The sequence below is a fragment of the Aythya ferina genome (assembly GCF_964211825.1).
Source record: "Aythya ferina genome assembly, chromosome: 2".
NCBI classification, from domain to species: Eukaryota; Metazoa; Chordata; class Aves; order Anseriformes; family Anatidae; genus Aythya; species Aythya ferina.
Window position 1 is genome coordinate 72,095,753 of NC_140297.1, and position 20,154 is coordinate 72,115,906.

Below are 20,154 nucleotides of genomic sequence, written 5' to 3' on the forward strand. Positions count from 1 at the left end.
CTATTAAGGTATGAAATACAGCAGCTACAGCGCCAGCCACAACCATGCACAAAACTGCTTTGGTCCTGTCTCTCTTGCTGTTCACAAACACCAGACCTACGTTTTTGAAGTCACTCATTGGACCTGTGAAGAACTTCATCAGGGAGTACGCCAGCCCGTAGCTGGCCAGCATTTCCACAGCATCTTCCTTAACTGCAGCGATGCCCCTATTCAAGGCCTGTTGAAACACAAAAAGACAGAGAAAATACTGCAGCAAATGTGAAAGCATAGCAAAACAATCTTCTCCAGACGGTGTCTGAAAGAACAAGTTCAGCTCTCACTGTTTACACCCTGAGTTGACTTTTGTTTCTCTGGGTTCAGCAGCAATAAGTGATGTGAAATAAGCAACTTCATAATTTCATACAGCCTGTAAGTTCAAGTCATATAGATTTGAAGATAAAAATAGGAACTAAGGTAGATATCTACTTCTAAAGTATATCATGCAATTCCTGCTATACCAGAAGTTAGTTTTTCTCCTTTTTAGAGTAATCGTATGACCTGCTAATATTCATAGATGATACAAGACCCTTTAAATGCCACTTCGAGGCCTTAGGTCCGAATTAAACAATGGACAGTTCTTGTAGGCATCTGCACAGGTAAAAAACAAAACAAAACAAAAAAAAAACTCTAACGTTATTAAATGCTGAAATTTCAGGAGCTCAAAGGTTTTTTTTCCTGTGTAATGAGATTTTCACTATATCCTATGATTTGTTTTGAATAATGGTACTGTGCCATGATGTTTATTATTATAAAACTAGGGCAAATATGCACATGACTAAACATATCTGTTCTGCTTTCATGTATTTTGAATTTAGGTTTAGATTGGATATTAGGAAGAATTTCTTCACAGAAGGGGTGGTCAAGCATTGGAATGGGCTTCTCAGGGCAGTAGTGGAGCCCCCATCCCTGGAGGTATTTAAAAGAAATGAGGATGTTACACTAAGAGGCATGGTTTAGTCATCTGACTTTGTAGGTGAGGTTAATGGTTGGACTTGATGATCTTGAAGGTCTTTTCCAATCTAGTTGATTCTATGATTCCACAAGGTTCTGATCCTATATTTATTTATGACTCGTTCTAACAAATTTAAAAAGAAATGCAGCACATGTATTTCAAGGCATATTCAGGTTCAGATAACCTCACAAGTCATTCCAGGTCTGTATTTAGGAAATGTTCACCAATGAATTGCTGAGAATTAAATGGATTATTTTTATTGTTATGGTAAACCACAGCAAAAAATGTGTAACATTGCTTCAGATTCCAGCTTGTAACAAAATGCTTCTAAAATTTCAAATACAAATGACAGAATGATAAGATTTATTTGCAGTGTGACAACATCAATCATCTGATATATTCAGAAAACTTAAAACAGGATTAGTTTCAAAAAGCATGAAGGATGAAACATGACTTGTTTTCACAAGTATTTAGTTCCTATGGATTACAGCTGTTGTGTGCTGACAGGGCTGCGCCACTTTGGCCAACCAGGAATATCTCTCCAAACCATGCTGCAAATCTCAGTCTATCCACTTCCACAGTACTTCCAATACTGCTTTTTTTTTTTTTTCTTTCTTTCTTTTTTTTTTTTTTTTTCTGAATGAATAAACCACAGACAGTGTATCATCAGGTAACTGTGGTGAAGTCCATAATTCGAAGTTCCATTTCAAATGTAAGCATGGACTTTCTGTTGCAGTCTTTTGCTATTTTCTTTTTCTTTCTTTCCTTTTTTTTTTCAAAGACCCTATAAGCAAGCAATTTCCACTGACTTCAAAAATCCCACATCCGCATAGCAGAAATTAGCATTTTACCTACCATTCTTATCACTCTTTCTGTAAGATGTGCTTAATTTTTGAAGCTAAAGCTGCACCACCAGCATAGTAAAAAGCTGTAGAAAATGCCAATGTCTCAATCCCTGATATCTGCCAAATCTTTATTGCAATGTGCGCTGCCCTGAACACTTACAGTTCCAATGTTTTCATTTGTCTTGCTCCATTTTATCCCCTCCTGAAAATAACCTGTGATAGGTACTGAGTATCTGCAGCTGCTATACACAACCTTTTCTGCAGTACAGATACTTCCATCTGTTGCACTGATAAGAGTTCAAACTATATTAAAATCACAGAATCGTAAAATATCCTGAGTTGGAAGGGACCCACAAGGACCATTGAGTCCAGCTCCTGGGTCCACACAGGATCACCCAAAAATCAGGCCATATGTCTGAGAGCATTGTCCAAATGCTTCTTGAACTCCGGTGGGCGTGGTGCTGTCCTGGGGAGCATGTTCCAGTGACCGATTATTAAATCTACAGATGGCAAATACAGTAGTGGGTGCATAAAACTGTACTTGGGCAATCTGTGGAAAAGACTGTGGCCTGTGAAATAAATAGTTAAGTTTAGCTGCGTTTTATGATGATGGTAGTAATGATGTTGCTTTTCATATCAAGACGTACAGTTACAAACTGTTCGTTTAAACTTCCTTAAGATGCTATACCTCCCTGTTGCTGTTGCCAGTAATAGAGAAATACATGTAACCTTAGATTATGCCATGCAAAGGGCTCCTTCGTTATGGCTTTTTCCTCTCTTTTCTTTTGCCCACACTGAAATATTTCTAGCAGCTTCAATTTAAAGAGAAGCCGTTACCCAATTTCAGGTGATCTGATTTAAAAGCTTCCTGTCACTTGCAAACAGCTCAGTATCTTTTCAGCACAGCTTCAAAAGCACAAGTGCTTCCTTACCAGTTTGGACAACTATGGACTATCAGAGTCTGTGGAGGAAGACAACCTGACAAGGTCCCTGGGATAAGTGTGGCTTTAAGAAATCACACTGTCAAGTGGCACGGCATTATGATCCCTCCCTAAGGACACAAACCTCTGTAGAGCACAGTGCTCAAGCCAGTGACACTAGCTCTGTGTGACTGTGGCCCCTGGGTACCTAAGTTTTCCACCCAAGTAGGACAGACAGGAAGCCTTGAGTGCTCCAATTTCTCTTCCTCTCTGGTTTTACAGGCTGAACTCTGACCTCTTTTGTACCAACAAATGACAGCCAAGTAGATGCTTCTGAGTAATTTTCCCCAGACAGACACTGTGTACCAGGTAATCTAAGCTGGCAAAATCCAAAAGGGACTTTGTAAGAGGTTTGTTGCCATTGGTTTATAGTCCTGTGGAACAGTTGGCTGACATGATGAAATACTCTAGAGGCCACCCCTGAAAAAGCAATGCTTCTAAATGTTTCTTTGGAAAGATCCTGAAGAAATGAATAGTCAGTGGAGCAGTATACAGTTGGTTTAACTTCTGTAACTTTCTTTTTCCATTTCCACTTTCAGATGACAGTGCAAAAAGTTCTTCATCCCCAGCTTCCAAACACTCTACGAGAACAAACCTATTTGTGCCACTGAAACTGTAATGACGTATTTGATATCCTTAAATCCACAAGAAATCCCAGATATTTGGTAAAGCCAGTTTGGGGTGCTATACGAAAAATACAGGTAGTTGATAATCTCCCAGTCTAATTTCCTGTCAGATTTTCAATTAAATCTTTCACAAAGGAAGAAAAATATAAACCAGGGCAAGGACTCATTTTTTTTTATCTGATTGCATTTTATACACTTTCTATGTGAAAAAAAAAAAAAAAAGTAATAAAAATTGATCAGTAGCATGTGTCCCATTTGTTTCACGTAGAACACAGCCTATCTCTGTAAAGCTTTATGTGGCTTGTCAACAAAATCACACTGAACTAGGTAGTAATAATAATGACAGTGCTTATACAAGAAGTTAGCTTGATCATACATATTGCAGATGTCATTCTACTTTCAACTGGCTTATCACACCTAACTTGAAGAGAGAACTATGAAATCCATATGCTAGAAGAAAGGCTACTGGGGATGGAACATCCTCCTGAATTTAATGAACAGCTAACCTGGTGTGTCAGTTCATGAAAACACCACAATAAATTGCTTTTCTTCAAAATGATTACAACAAAACCACTCACTGACTTGCTCACTCTTCTTTTAGAAATACAAAAACAAGCATAGAATACTTCCTGGCTGATCACTACCTAGTAAGAACGTGAACCAGCCAGTCAAAATAAGTCATATTCCTGAAACACTTCTCAAAAAAAGCAGGCATCCAGATTTACAGTTAGTTTTATGCAATGTCTTGTATAACACATTATGTTATTACTAGAAAGATGAGATCTTTGCTAGAGGACATGGAAACAACACCTTGAGCCCTTTTTAATGAAAAAATGTGTGCTGCCTCTGATGTTTGCTAAAGTCAGAGAGGGCTAGTGTTTTAAAATTCCCATCCGAAAGATTCAAGTCAGAAAAATATTAATACGCTTAATGACATTTCAAGCCAGTAACCACATCTTCAAAATTGGGTACTGTTGCTGGCTTTATCTTCTTACAAGGAACATACGTGACCTTTATCAAATTTCTAGGAAATGCATAAAGGATGAATTCAACAATCTTTTGCATGGAAAGGCAGTGATTTAAAAAAACAACTGTGAGAAAAATGTCAAAGGTCTAGCTTGTCCTATTTTGCATGGGTTTTCCGCATTATTCACTAATATTGGCAGAAAAAGTTTGGTTCCTATCAACAGCTCCACATTTCTGTTGCCAAAAATTCGAAGTTGTGTCTTAGGCTGGTTCTAAAGTGTTTGATTACTTCTCACGATCCTCCTATGAAATAGCTCAACAAACATTTGTAGGATGTTCCCCCTCCCATTGTCTTTCTTCCAACCTCTCCTCTCCTAAGACAGAGGAAGAGAGACAAAGTATTCAAAGACCAAGCTAACATAGGGAACGGTCCTTCTCTGGTGTCCAGTAATTCCTGTTTTGATAACTGTTGGCTGAGTTTTCATTTAGTAAATCCTGTCACACTGAAGTTTTCAGTGTCAAGTTTACCAGTTGGCTCTGGCTATTTGGCTTTGCCCTGTCACACCTGCATGAACTGCGCTGCCAGAATAGCATGTGACAGACCCAATACATATCAGCATGAAATGACCAGACTACTGTATAAGTGCTGAGCACTGTCCTATCTGTAGCTTTGTGTCTTATAAAGGCAGGAGTCAATGGTAAGTAATTAGAGGGAAATATCTAGTGCCCTGTGGTTAAGACTTCCACATACATGGAAGTGGGAGAAAATGGGGTGAAATGGCTCTCAGGCATTTTTTATGTCTCAAGAAGGTTGTGCAAACATTGTGTATGAAGAGAGAGCCCTGAGGGGGTAGGAGTCTGTGTAGTTAGAAAATGACGACTGATGAGTGTTCATCGTAATGTGCTGTTTTGTTATTGTTGTTCTTCTTTTGCAATGCTTTTATCCTAATTCAGCCTCTCTAGTTTTGGGCTGGCATCTGCTGTTGATCATGCCTCAGGTGACTGAAAGGCCACCTGAGGTCAGCTCCTATTAGCCCTCTGCCGAAACACCTCCTCCCTCCTCTCCTACAGCCGCTGCCAGTCCCCACCACTGCTAGGCCTTGCCCTGTCCACACCGCCGGCAGTGCTGAAATCGGAGGCTGCAGCCCCAGCCCCCAGGCAGAAAGATGAAGAGACACCCACTCGGGGAGAGGGACACCTGTCTCTGGATGACTATCAGGGCTGTCCCAAAAAGGAGAGCTACATTTTTTCTGCCTCTTGCTGCCTCCTATTTCGAAAGAAACTGGAAATGCAGGGCATGTATCAGGGCTTTATCTTAAAAAAGAAGTTGGTGTACTAAAATTTCAACCAAATTTACTCTGCCTACCTAAGTAAGGAGAACATGGCCTAGAAATGAAAAACAAGAACAAGCATTTTTGCAAGACTCTTACTCTAATCTTAAATGCCCGCTACTCTGTGACCATCACAAGGCTCTCAGCTTTACTTGTTGACACTATCCACTCGCTTCCCAACGTCAAAGCTGTATGAAAGTATGCCCTGGGAGAAGTTTAAATGAAGACTCTAAATCCAAAATAACATAATTTCAGAGCATTCAGCTTTCACTTGACCCAAGATGCACCAAGGAATGGTACTTTTTAACAGGCAGTCAGGAGGCATATGAATAATTAGGACAGCAGTGGCAACAATGAACTCAGTGAAAAAGGGAAATCCTTCCCATTTCAAGAACTAATGCAGAGCAGGACACACTGGAGAGCTGGGAGACTAGCTATGGCACACTACCCTTGGGCACTTAGTGCCTGTATTCATGAACAACAACCAGCATAATAAGGAAGAGAATAATACAAAAGCAACAAACAAAGCCAATAGGGGACTGCAGGACCACAGGAAAACAAAACAAAACAAAACAAAACAAAAAAACAAACAGACTCAGAGAAGCCAAAATGCTCCCCACTTAAAACATTTGACAAAGTGCCAGAATATTGACAACAGGAAGCAACCTTGGAGGGGTGAGCCGGCTGCTGCGGATGGGCACTATCCCAGGGAGGTGGAGAATGTGGATCCTGAAGCCATGAGAGCTATGGAGCATGACAGCGGGAAGCCCTTTGGGATGCATTCCCCAGCAAGTGCCCATTGAACGGTTGTCACTCACACCTGTATGAAGGAGATCTAAGCCACTGCTGTTTCCATGACTGCTGAGGAGGAAGACATTCCCTAAGGTGGGACCATAGCCATTACCTTTATTTTACCAAATTCTATTTTGATTACTTTTAAGTGGAAGAAAGCACGGAGGAGGTACAAACTAATATCACATGTATATGCACACAAAGAACATTTGCCTTAATCACAAGTGACACAGTATCTGCAGCACTGCTCCTCCTTTTGTTTTTCACTTCTCACAGAAACAGCTGTGGCTACTGCTTCTCTTCCTGCGTTACATCCCCAAAGTAAAAAGCAAGCTGATTTACTATCACCACGTATTTCATAAAACTATATCTTCTCATTTTTATAAATTAAATCTCTGCAAAGACTGTTATAACACTTGTTTGTATGCACACAGCAAATTTAATCTATATAGGTCCCATGCCTGTCAGTTTGGCAGTTCTATCATACTGCCTTTTTATTAGCATTCTCTCCATCTATGCTGAAGCATTCCTCACAGATCTTTCCTGAAATGGATATTGCCACTTTTTCCCTGATCAGATCTTCTCACTAGGCTCCAAAGTGTAGTCAGCTTCAGTCAGGAAGGGACTTTTGGGGGCCTGCATAAAGCAGGTTGCCCAGGGTTGCAACGGGGAAAATACTGAGCACTTTGGAGGAGACGTTGTAGAGAAGACTCCACAGCTTCTCTGGACATCCCATTCCAGTGGTCGTAAAGCCACCCTCACCTGAATTTTAGCATGCAACAGGAACTGGATCAGAAGATCCACGGCCATCTCTCCTGCACATTAGGGCTCACAATCCCAGTTTGAGTCAAAATTTCAATTTTCCCAGATTTCACCTTCCTTTTCAACAGCCTCTTTTGTATCATCGCTTTGTACTACCTCTCCTTGGTGCTGTCTTTCACTGAAGATCTCGTCAATAATTCATCTATATTTTCACCTCACTGCAAGAAATTATTTAGCTCTGCTTGCCTTTCAATTTTCACTCTTCCCTTTCTGCTGTTATTAGCTTTAGCACAGCTATAATTCACCATACAACTGAACAGTATTTTTCAATTATTTGTTTCTTTTGTGTTTCTAAGTTCATACATTGCATATGAAAAGCTGGGCTACTCCTCTCTCATTTTTTCATTTATTAAGAGGTATTTTTTCACATAACGTTACCTCCCATTCCCAATTACAAAACCCTGTATTTCATCTAAGTCCACTTTTTTTTTTTTTTCCTTAAAAAAATCAGTCTAGGCAAAGACCCAAATTGAAAAAAAAAATAATCCAAACAAATATTTTAACGTATCTGCAAAAATACTTTTGCCAATTGCAAGAATAAGGAAAATTAATGAGTTTTGTTGATTTTTAAACTATTTTTCTTGAACTTCTCATGCCAAAAAAAAAAGCTTAATATATGTGGAATTTGGTGAAAGCTTCAGAAATTTGGCAGAGTCTATCTATCCATCAAAAGTGCCTTTCAAACAGACCAAAGTTTGGCCAACCATCTGCCACCCACCAGTTGCACTGGTTCAGCAGAACCTGTTAGACTTCTTCAACTGCACACAAATCTTGCCTATATTCCAGCTGTATTGAGTATGCTCCTGGGTATTAGGCTTGGAGCACTTAAGGTCAAGCAGCACATAGCAGAGACTGGGTAGGTTCATGTCCTCAAGGAGAACAAGGAAACACTACCTCTATCATTAGCTCGAAGAAAAAAGAAAGCATTTCTCTTTCCATGGGTTGAAAAAGCAGTACCCTATGAGATTTCTTTCTGTATGAAACAATGAGGTGATTTATTCTCCTATCTCAGCTCTTGTGGAAAGTATACGGAAGGCCAGATCCATAAGATTTACTGCTTTAGCTCTCTTAGTTCTGTACACTCCCCATTCTTTGTTGGTGATTAAGATCCCACATCCTCCTACTTGGAAGACAAATAATTGGCATTTCCTCTCAATTCCCTTTTCACATGAAATTAAGGGATGAAATAATTATATACAGCAAATTGTGACAGCCAACAATTGAATTCTGGGCTGTCAATACAGAAGCAAGATATTACAGTATCATCACAGGTATTACCCTACCACTTCATGGCTACTGTAGAGATTAACCTACTGCTATTTTTGTTTAGATTTACTAATTTTGCCACTGCCAGAACTGGCAATCAGTTCAGAAGGGTGAGTAACTTAGCTGGAGAATGGCCATGCAAACAGATGCTTTGGTGTCTGGTGCAACTCCTAAGTGGAAGCCTCCTTAAATGGATCTCATGCTAGGGGAACCTTCTGCAGAAATAAACCTTTGAGACACTTAGTTTAAGTGGTAGGTGCCCAGGATGCTTAGATTGCAGAAGACAGTGAAGTTCAGCCCCTGTGATAATGTGCAGGATGGGACCAAAATGGTTTAGGATTATGGATCTGTAAGGGTGGAAACTCATTGTGCAGAAATAGATTTTTGCCTTAAAACCACTTTCGGATGTACTGAAGTGAAAGATAGTTACTCAGAAGTTGATAATGTCAGAACTGTGAGATGCCTGCCTTTAGTTGTCTGCCCCTCTCTTCTTCCCACAAAGTAGTTCAAATTCATTAACAGCTAGCATCAACCTGGAGTAAACAAACTCCAATCCTTCCATTGTCAGTGGAGTTTCCCTAGTCATTCAGAGCTCCCTGTAAGCTTCGTCACACTTGTGTGCTAGTCAAAATATGTAAAGTGATTGAGCTTCTGCAATTTAATGAACATTACTTGCACATGCTGAAAGGTTAAAGCAAACTGAAGCAAGTGTCTGCCGACTTTGTTCTTTGTTCATTCAGCTTTGGTAAATGTACTCTCTCTCTCCCACTGGAGACAGAAAAGATAAGGAGCCTGCTGAGCAAGTGTACAACATTCTTGGCTTGTCATATGGGTAGACTTCCAAAGTGTCGTGGTTTAACCCGGCTGGCAGCTAAACACCATGCAGCCGTTCGCTCACCCTCCCCCCTCCCTCTCTGGGACGGGGGAGAGAAATGGAAAGTGAAGCCCGTGAGTTGAGATAAAGACAGTTTAATAAGACAGGAAAATAATAATAATAATAATAATAATACAATGATGATAATAGTACTACTAATAATAATATGTACAAACAAGTGATGCACAATGCAATTGCTCACCACCCGCTGACCGATGCCCAGCTTAACTCCGAGCAGTCCGGCCCCCTCCCCCCGGCTAGCCACCCCTATATATTGTTTAGCATGATGTCAGATGGTATGGAATACCCCTTTGGCTAGTTTGGGTCACCTGTCCTGGGTCTGTCCCCTCCCAGCTCTTACTGCACCCCCAGCCTGCCTGTTGGCAGGACAGAGCAAAAGTCTGAGGTGTCCTTGGCTTGGTATAAACACTGCTCTGCAACAATTAAAACATCGGGGTGTTATCAGCACTCTTCTCATCCTAAGCCAAAACACAGCATTCCACCAGCTACTAGGAAGAAAATTAATTCTGTTCTAACTGAAACCAGGACACAAAGAAAGGCAAATAACTGCAGGTCTTTCATTGTCCTCAGTACTGCATTATGTCAGAAAGGAAAATAAAGAAAAACAAAACAAAACAAAACAATCTATAAAGTACATGTCAAAGATACTACGATTACAAAAAATGCATATAACCATCAAATAAGGCTTCCGTCTCTGACTCAATATGTGGGAGCCTGTCCAGCTGTCCCTGAGCACACAGTACAGCAGTACCTTTAAGTGTACTTGGTGCACTATGCAATTATCTGCTCTCTTTTAACTCACTCTTAAAGCATTTATCTCCCCGTGTGGCCCAGCATGAAGTGGTTACTGATGTGCAAAGGCTCTGCCCAACTTCAGCTGAGCAGAACCTGTCTGAGGGCTGTGATTTTCATCAGCTGCTGTGTCAGGAGCGGGGAGCAGGGCTGGTTAAGGTCTGTCACGAAGCAGCTGTTCCCTCCAGCACGCTGCCGGCTGCACAAAGCACAGTTTGTTAGGTGTGAGTGTGGAGCCGCAGAGAGCTGCCAGATTAGCTCATGTCTTAATTGCTTAGAAGAGAGAAACAGAAGGCACCCCGATGACCAGCCTAAATACAAACTTGGTGTTTCCGCTGTTGGAAACATCTGCTGTAAACCAAGTCCATAACATCAGTAAGAAAACCTGTCATTTCTATCTGTTTTTCTTTCCTTTTCATTCTTATTCTTCGTACTAGTTATTTACTCAGATGAGATTAAAGTTACTCAGTTGAATTGGAAACAAACTCTGGATGGTGACAATGATTTTGTTTCTCTAGGACTGGTGAATTTATTACAAAACATGCTTTGAAGCACTTCCAGTTATTACAGCACTTTCCGATACTCCAGTACCTGCAGAAAGCAATGGTCTCACCACACCAGTAATTCTGCCTCCAGACTTTGACCTAATGTACCTGTTTAAAATAAATGGGAAGTTGGTGGAAGGGATGTGAGAGTGGAGAAAGGCAGAAAGGTAAACCGGAAGAGTTTCCGCAAAGTAAATTTTTTCTTTTAGAAAATCCAATCTTCTACGCCCCCAGCCTAAGTTTTGAGAACCTTGAAATTCTCTGCCTGTTCTTGCAGGTGATGTTTACAGGATTGGCTAACATTTCCTTTTAAAAATAGCTTGACTATTTCTCCCGGTATCCAATGACATGAAGTCAACAAGTTAACTCACAATGAAATTATTGCACACGTCTTTTTGCAGGCAGTATGTGTGTGGCACAAATAACTAAAAAGCTTCTCTTGAAATCAAGCACCCTTTTTCAAAAGCCCTATCTTTCACATGAGGAAGCACGGGAGTATTTCCATGTGAGCAAGGCTGAAAATACCCTCTCTGACAAAGGAGAGCAGGAGACCATGGGCGAACGTGACTGCTGTTTCTTATGTGATTTTATGGCAGCTGGGAGCCCAATTGCTGCTGTTATAACAAATGACCTTCCACGATAATGGAAGTAGAGGTAATATGCCAATTAAACTGAAATGCAATCAGGCTAGATATGCTCGGTCCTTACTGTATTCAATAGTAAAGAGGAAAAATGAAAAATACATCAATATTTCAATCTTTTCCTCTGCACCTCTTGGGAACACATAAGTTACAGAGGGACAAAAAAAGCTTTCCTTCTGAATATACAGGGACATATTCCAGTGCCAGGGGTTTTCTGGTGTACCATCTAAATACCTGGCAAAATCCTCTTACATCTTCAGCAAAGCCTTGGCTTCTTCTATGAAGAATTCCTTCTGTGGTACCCAGGCAGTCTTATTCTCAGGGAAGATGAGACTTAGAAACACCCTGGGAGTTGTAGCAAGGCTTGTAACTTTTATTTCTCTGTGTCTGGCAGGGATGGATTTTAACAAGTGCAATCACAAGCTACTTTGTGAGTATTGCTGATTATGCCAAGTATGTGATATAATTTGATATCTAATTTCAGAGGTGTCTACCCATGGGTTCAGAAAATGCAAATTTAAAAATACACGTATCTTAAAATCCCTTCCAGCTCAAGTGGTGATCAGACACATAGTGGGTGGGTTCCTCCACTGACTGAAGAACTGTCAACGCTGCTGTAGTAATTCTTAAACAGGTTCTGTTGTCTAACAGCATCTCTACAGATACCTTCAGCAGTGGAGCACCACCTGTCAGGAGACATTTTATGCATAAGCTGAATGATCCGCCAGCCCTGTGCCTACACCAAGTTTAGCTCAAAGTATAAAACTATCTATCTTTACTGACCCCTTTTCTCACATTCATTTTGACCTCATGCTATCATCCCTTATTAATAAAAGTCACCATTTCAACAGTAATGATAAAATTTGCCTACTAACCCTCTCCCTCACACTTCTCTACTTGAACCGGACAGTTAACCTTATAGCTCATTTGCATTTATCTTACACAAGCACAAGACCTTGACTTGCTACATTCAGTAAAAACACTGACAGATTTCCAGAAGCCTAAGTAGAGATAACACTGAAACACTGAAGGACAGCAGATAATTTTGTCTAGCAAGTTCTCTGAGTGGCTGATTTTAAATCATGCATTTCCTCCTGGATTTCAAAAGTGGCAACAAATGCACTGAAGTCAGACTACCTACCATGCTTTCATGAGTACTCTACATTGTGCAGAGGCCTGACCCGGAGAGCAGTCTCCTGCCACAGTCCCCCCACTCCCAGACCATTTCTGTTCTGCTTTGAGTCATTTAACACCCTGTTTCCACAAAATCAGAGGAAATGCAATCTCTTTTCCATCTCGTCCTCTCGCTGATGTGCAGGGAAGTAAGTTCACAGGATGTAAAGCATTAATTTAGCACAGCTAAAATTTATCTCTGAGCTGCTTTAATATGAAATGCAAAATTGGCTTTGGGTAGGCATCCTGCCAAGATGCTTACCGAGGGGAAAAGAGTTGAGTCTGACACAACTGCAGTTGCGGGGATTGGAAAATTGAGCTGGCTCGCTTTGATAGTGTAGTATAGACTATTAGCTAGTTTTAATCAGTGAATTCTTCAAGACACTGCTCTGTCTGCAAGAACAATGGATTAGAACTTATCCTTTGCTGAAATCTTCAAAGCCAGAGGATAAAGTACAACATAAGGTACAAGGCTGAAAGAAAAAAGACTCTCATTTGCAAAGCCCTGGATGCACGGATAATAAGGGGGCTGGTGTTACTATGGGCAAGTCAACAGTCTCTGTAACTAGGTGTATTTTGCCTTACCAAAACTTGAAAACTGTGGGGTGGGGTTGGTGCCCACAAATCCCTATCATTTCTATGATAATCTACCCAAATCGCCTGCGTTCTGTCTGGCTATACTGACAACTCAGACAGGGCAATAAAGCAGAAAACAAAGAGTGGGTTTCGTTTCAGCTTTGGTTTCTGAAACTGTGCATGTAAACAGCTTATATTGTGTGCACAGGTCTTCTGAAAAGCATAGCAGAAGAAACCTTAATGACTTCATTGGGGTTAAACCCACTGGGGTTAAACCTTGGGGTTTAACGACAGTTTTATTACCCTTCTGTCCGCACAACTTGCACACATATTCTATCCTCAGTCATCTGTTTATTTAGAAGCACTGTTTGTCCACCTAGAACAATACCCACAGTCGATACATCCTTCTTAAAACATGATGAGAAAAGACTGATAAAAAGCAGTAGGTGCTATGCTCGTCACCATGTTTCTACTGACTCCAGCTTCTCTGCTAGTGAAATCCTAGCCTGTTTTGCTAGGCTGCTGGGCTTTCTTTGTCCAGTCTTGCACAGCACTGGGGCAGAATCATGAACGCTCCCAAAACAGCTTCCCAGGTGTCATAACACTAAGAGAACCAGCTTGGACTACAGTGGGCATACCAACTGGGGGTAAACATAATGAAAGTCTTGTAGGGGTGAGGTGTAATAATAAAATACAAACACTGCAGAAGCTAGCATGAAGCCAACAGTACACAGTGATCCTGGCAGGACTCTCTTTTTTGACTTATGTGGAAATGAGGATAACCACAGTGACTGTGGAACACTTCTGGGAAGTAAGAGCCAGAAAGGCACAAAGGGTGTTGAGTCTCAAGGTGGAGGTCAGGAACAAATTAGTCTGTGCTGGTTTTGACAAATAAATTCTTTTGGTCTTTAGGAAAATGAGGTTCTGGAACAGACCTTGTACGGTGGTAGGGCAAGCAAACATCTGAAATACTCTGAAGTAGCCAGTGCTGGTTTACGTCTTGCAAAAAAAAAATCTGGAAGGTATGCTTGCAAAGAAAATTTAAGATAACGCCACTTGTTGGTTTTAATCACTGCTCCCTCTGGTCATGTTCCTGCTGTTAACCTGTTTGTTTTGAGCAAGAGTGAACAAGAGATTTGTTCACACTAGTCACAGGTCTCAAAGGACGATTTTTAACTGGAGCTAACACTTGCTTGTATTCTGCTGGAATGCGAGGCGCGCTCTAGCCGAGGAGCTACAGTCTTATAGCTGTAGGAGTATTGTGGGACGGTCCTCCAAAGCACTCTCATTTCGAAGTGGTGATCCTAAACAGAGGTTTTCAAAACCAGATTACCAGAAGTGTAAAAGCATAGTTCTCTGCTCCAGGTGTTTAAACACTTCAGTGATGCTGCACAGCTCATATCATTTCTGATCTCTCTGTTTGAACTCTTCGCCCCAAAGAGTCAAAAACATGGCTGCGGTAAGTGCAAAGTGAAAGCAGGTGTCATGACACCTCTCTTTTCAACAGTGAATCTTGGACGAAGGTGTTCTTAACAATTGCCTGAACCTAGATGAGCGTTCCTGCTACTTCCATAAAATTTAGGTTAATTAGGCTTGAGACAGCAAAGCAGCTGGATATGAAGAAACGGCGCATTTAAGAGTTTGGTGCACCAAGGAAGTTATCTCCTCTTATACCTCCTATTTCCAAAAATGTTTTACTGTCTTCACAGTATCTGGTACCAATTCTCACAGACCGTGTAAAAGCAGGCAAGTGCTGCTACTGGAACTGAATTAAATAGCCGAGGAGGACTCCTGAATTCCCTCAGTGTGACTGAAAGTCACCAGTGTCTAGAAGCGGTCTGGGCTCTCCTGTAACCCTGTGTGCAATGACAGGGAGGTCTGCACTGTGAAGCCATTCATTAGTGGCTTTTGAAACAGGGAGAAAGGTTCCCAGAGAGAGCAGAGGGAAAATAATGTGTTCTTCAGCAAGAGAGAGGTTAATCTGAAACCATCTTGACAAAGCTTACCAGCTCCTCTTGTAATTTAGGGGAAAGACAGCTCAGAAAGATGGGGCTCTGAATCTGAAATAATCTCTTTTTCTTTCAGGTTAAATGATCCAAAAAGAGCCTTTTCCCTCAGATCATCCTACATTTACTGTAAACAGTGAATTTCCTGAAATTGGTTAGTGTGCCTTGACAGTGTACAGTAGAGATCTTAGCCCTCACTGAGCACCGGAGTCCAATCCCCAGAAAAACTTCTCCCTAACACTGCTGCTAGTGGGTAGCATACAAATCCCAGTGGGTTTCTTGCTTGTGGGTTGACCTAACTGATTCAGCTTTCTTTAGGTCACCATGCACTCTACCAAAGGGCAGTAAATTGTGTCATAGAAAATAGCTACTCACAGCTTCCCACACTCAGATGGTTTGGACCTTCTTCATGCTTCCCTTCCCTTCCCCTTTCCCTCCTCCACTGCTTTCCCCTGCAGCTCTCGCTCAGGAATGGAGCAGCTGCTTACACGTTGCCCTGCTGGCATACCCAGCCTGCCCTTTGCAGCTTCCAGCCACCCGTGAGTCTTGGACCTCACCTCAGACAGCTGAATTAGCTTTATGAGCACTGCAAATTACCTCCTACCTTGCTGTTAGGTAAGACCAAAGTGCTTTAAACATAACAAAAGGATGGCATTTTCGTAAACGCAGAAGCAGAAGAAATCATTTCAGTGGAACTTCTCCTTTGTGCTTTTATCGACTCATATAAACTTCCTTATCTATAAGGCAACTCCCTTACCACTTGTGTTCTCTTTTTGGAAGAGACTTTATGCTTAGAAGAGACTTTATGCTTCAATCTAATTTTAGTGTACAATATTGGGGGAAAATCTTTGGTGATGTTAAAGTGGAGGAGAACTGCCATCACTTCAAATTCAAGCTGCCAGTGTCACTTACTTGTCAACACCACACTACAGTGCCAAAATCTCATTCTATAACAGGAATTGAGCTGCAATAATTCTGTGACTCGGTTAACATCTCAATTGTATTCTCAGTTAAACAAATACATTTAAAATCTGGGTGAAGAATTTTTTTTTTTTTTACATGACTTACTTCACTCCAAACAAAAGACAGGGCCGCTCAAATACATACTCAGCTACTACAAATTCTTCATTGCAGACAGCAACAGATCTGCTGATGTTGATCAAAAGGCTTTAAGGAAAATAAGGCATTTCTTTTTATTACAGATCTTTTGTGATGTCTCTCCCTCAGGAGGCTATCTTGACTCGTTTTAATAAAGATGCCTTTGAGGAAGCAGATGCTTGTCACAGTGGTATCTAGTGGATTAAGCCTTTTCTCCCTGAAAGTTGGGGGCTTTGTAACTGAAAAGCCTTGAATTATAGGCATTGTAAAATTAAAAGGCAATTCCACTCTGAAGCTCTGATGTGTGCTTATCTTGTAACCCGAGCAGTACAGGACAAAGAGGAATAGTTCTAACCTTTTTCAGTCGTGGCATTTATTTGGGGATCAAATTCTGAGTGCCAGTTTGGGCTAGCACGACTGTGTTCCCTGTCTGCTCTTACACCTTTGGAGAAAGATCCATGGTGCTAATGAAGCTACTGTCAATGATGGTAAAGCATGAAGTTTTCTGCTAAACGTCAGATGGCTGTGGCAGGGTGAATTGGCACTGTCTTCAGGCTTCATGCTTTTGTAACAAGACTCGCAATGCAAACATTCAGTCTAGACTGCCTCCCAGCCCTGGCAAGGACCATCCTTGCCTGTGGTGGGAAAATACTCGCCCTTGCAGCGAGCCTAAGGGCAGGTGCTAACTGATGGACAAAAAGTGTCCCAGTGGAGTTCATGAAGCAACATTAAACATCAAGCCATGTTGTCAGAAGCATACCTGGGAAAGAAATAAATGCTGTAAGGAAAGTAAAGGGAGGAAATATTAAAGGCCTTTTGAAAAAGCCATTCTATTTTTTATTAAAACTTTATAATAGCCACAAGGACTTACGGAATCACAGAATCACTAAATGGTTTGGGCTGGGAGGGACACTTAAGGATCACCTGGTTCCAACCCTCTGCCATGAGCAGGGACACTTCCCACCAGACCAGGTTGCCCAAAGCCCCATCCAGCCTGGCCTTGAGCACCTCCAGGGATGGGGCATCCCCAGCTTCTCTGGGCAGCCTGTGCCAGTGCCTCACCACCTTGTGAGTGAAGAATGTCCTCCTAACATTTAATCTAAATCTACCTTATTTTACTTTAAAACCTTTACCCCTTGTCCTGTCACTGCAGGCCCTAGTAAAAAGTCTCTCTCCAACTTTCCTATAAGCCCCCTTTAGGTGTTGAAAGGCTGCAATAAGGTCCCAGACTTTCTGAGATTAGGCTCAAACTGGTATCAAAATACTAATAACTGGAAATGCAAGCTTCTTTTTCACGGTCACATTTCATGAATGAAAAGTAAACGTATACAAAACACTACTTTATGCATGTGGTAGGACCTCATCTTGTAGCCCCTGAACTCAACGCAAAGTAAAAAGTACCTTTTCTTTGCAGAAGAACTTTTCTTGAGTCCTTTTGTTACCCACAGGTATCCTACCAGAAGACATGGAAGACTGCATCAAGTTCTGCGACCTCCCCCTCTGATCTTGTCCAGCCTCACAAACTCAAGCAGGTGAAACGATATCAGGAAGGGGAAGCAGGAAATGGCACGGTTCTACATGAAGTGGTACTGCTAAGCTTGGCTTTGTTGAATATCGTTTTATTAAGAACATGTTTGTCTTACGGCTGTCTTGCTAAACATTCCTGAAGTTGCAGTTAAAAATCAGTCTTTGTTTTCCGTCCTAAATTCTCATGTTAGATATCTGAAAGCTGTTCATAAAGGTGCCATAATCTTCCAGGCAAGTTTACATTGCACAGCAATGTTTATCTATTAGGAGCGTTATCAGTCAAGGTAGTTCTATGATGAAAGAGTTGTGTAAGTGGTATTTATTTATTTATTTCATCTGAAATGCCGGTTCAGATTAGGATTACAGTTCTGCTCCGAAGATTTGAAGAACTAAAGTGGCTTAAAGCATGCATGAACTTAGCAGGCTTTGTACTGCATTACTGTATGCCGTGTAAAGCAAGCCCAGGTGCCACGGCTGCGCTGGGTGAACGTGCAGGAGCTTTGATTCAGAAAGCCTTTGCCAAGCCCTCGCCAAGCAGCTTTTGAACTTTCTGATTCCAAACTGGGGAGCTCTCCCTGCACGTTGTTTGCCCAGAGCAAGTGAATAAACTACAAAACAAGAATACTGTGGAACTGCACAAAATACCGTATCAGTCAAAGAGGGCATTTCAATAATTTGCCTTTAACCAGAAGCCTTCTTTTTTCCTGCTCCTAGAGAATCTGATATTAACAACATTACATCTTTGCTATTTATTTCTTTGATAGCATTATGTTGCATCCCAGAAGATTATGATTTCCCTTCAGTACAAGGTAGTTTGAAATAAACAGATTTTCAAGGAGGAAAGAGAAATCCAGTTACTGCAAGAACACTCATTCCATTTTGAACCTGCACGCAGAGCCTAAATCTCAGTGCTTCATGTCATTGAAAGTGTATTTTGGCCTGAGCATTTTTTTTATTTGGTAGCATGTCAGTCAGCTCTTCAGACTACCTGGATATATGAATTCAGCATGCTTACCGAGCTCACCGGCTTGTCAGGAGCTCACTGGCTCACCTCCAAGGCAGTAGGTCACAGTTTGTTGCTAACTGGAAGGCAGTAAAACATACAGAAACATACATGAGGTCATACCTGGGGTGGTAGATGTGAAACGGAGGGATAGTACAGCTTTGGAAGATGCTGTGAGAAAAGGATCATTGGGCTTACATAGGAAGACGCATCAGGACTTCAAAGCAAAAATTGTTTGCAAGGCATGGCTTGGGCAGAGAGTCATCATCCCCCCCTTTCCGCTGCAGCAGCGATAGCTCTGTATCTCTGCCAGCAGCAGCAATGACAGCGGTGACCATGAAGGCAACCAGGGAAACAGAGCTGCATGCATATTGCAAGCATCCTCTGGACGAGCCTACTTGGTTGTGCACGCACATCTTATTTTCTGGGCAGCTGCGGATCTTGCGGCAGAATGCCACCGAGTCAGTGGGAAGAAGGACGGCAGGTTTCAGCTCATAAAGCCCCCCAGTCTACTGTAGATGCCTTTGGACGGCTCTGTGGGAGTATTCCTGGAACTGTTTCTCCCTTGCACTCCAGCCATGTTGCATACTTTGCCCACATGAAGTAAACAACCAAGCTTGCCTATTAGAACAGTGAAAACAAAAAAAAAATGGGAGAAAATCTTCAAGTGGTGACTGCATGGGAGAAAAAGTCACGATGAACTCTTCAGGATGGCCACCGAAGCAGAATATTCTTCTCCTTTAATTATTACTTGAAATGTTGCAAACGGTAACAAACATAAATCCAAAACAAAAAGAATCCTTCACCACTGTATTTTTCGTCAAATACAGCCATGTTGAACAAAGGAAAAGCTGAGGACAGAAGCTATAAGCTGTAAGCTTAATGCAGGGCCCAGACAACAACAGCTACACAGTCTACATTTCAAACCTTTGAAAGAACCAGTGCATGCAATTGCAGGGGGGTTAATTAATTTGTCACACTGGTGTTTGTACAATCTGATTAGGAAACAGAATCTGATATGGTATCACATAGGAGAGGATTCAACAAACTGAATAATTACATGGATCAGAAGCAGACTTCTGAAATGCTTATGGGGCTAGCTCAAAGAGAAATGCAATCAGCAATGTCAAATGGGGATGTACCGGGCTCAAAGGAATTTAGTGATAGGACTCCTTAAGACCAGGCTGATAAGCTTTAGTATTTTCATTAATTTTCATTCACGCCATCACAAAGAGTATGAATATGCATTTACATATGTTAAGGATGCAAATCTATTAAG

General features: G+C 41.4%; 1 protein-coding gene across 1 annotated transcript in view; it reads right to left on the reverse strand.

Moving 5' to 3' along the window:
* Positions 1–20,154, reverse strand: part of ANKH (ANKH inorganic pyrophosphate transport regulator) — a 100,906-nt gene that overhangs the window by 40,591 nt on the left and 40,161 nt on the right. Inside the window, exon 2 of the mRNA XM_084511113.1 lies at positions 1–217. Coding sequence (XP_084367239.1) covers positions 1–217 — 217 coding nt within the window. The remainder of the gene's footprint in view (positions 218–20,154) is intronic.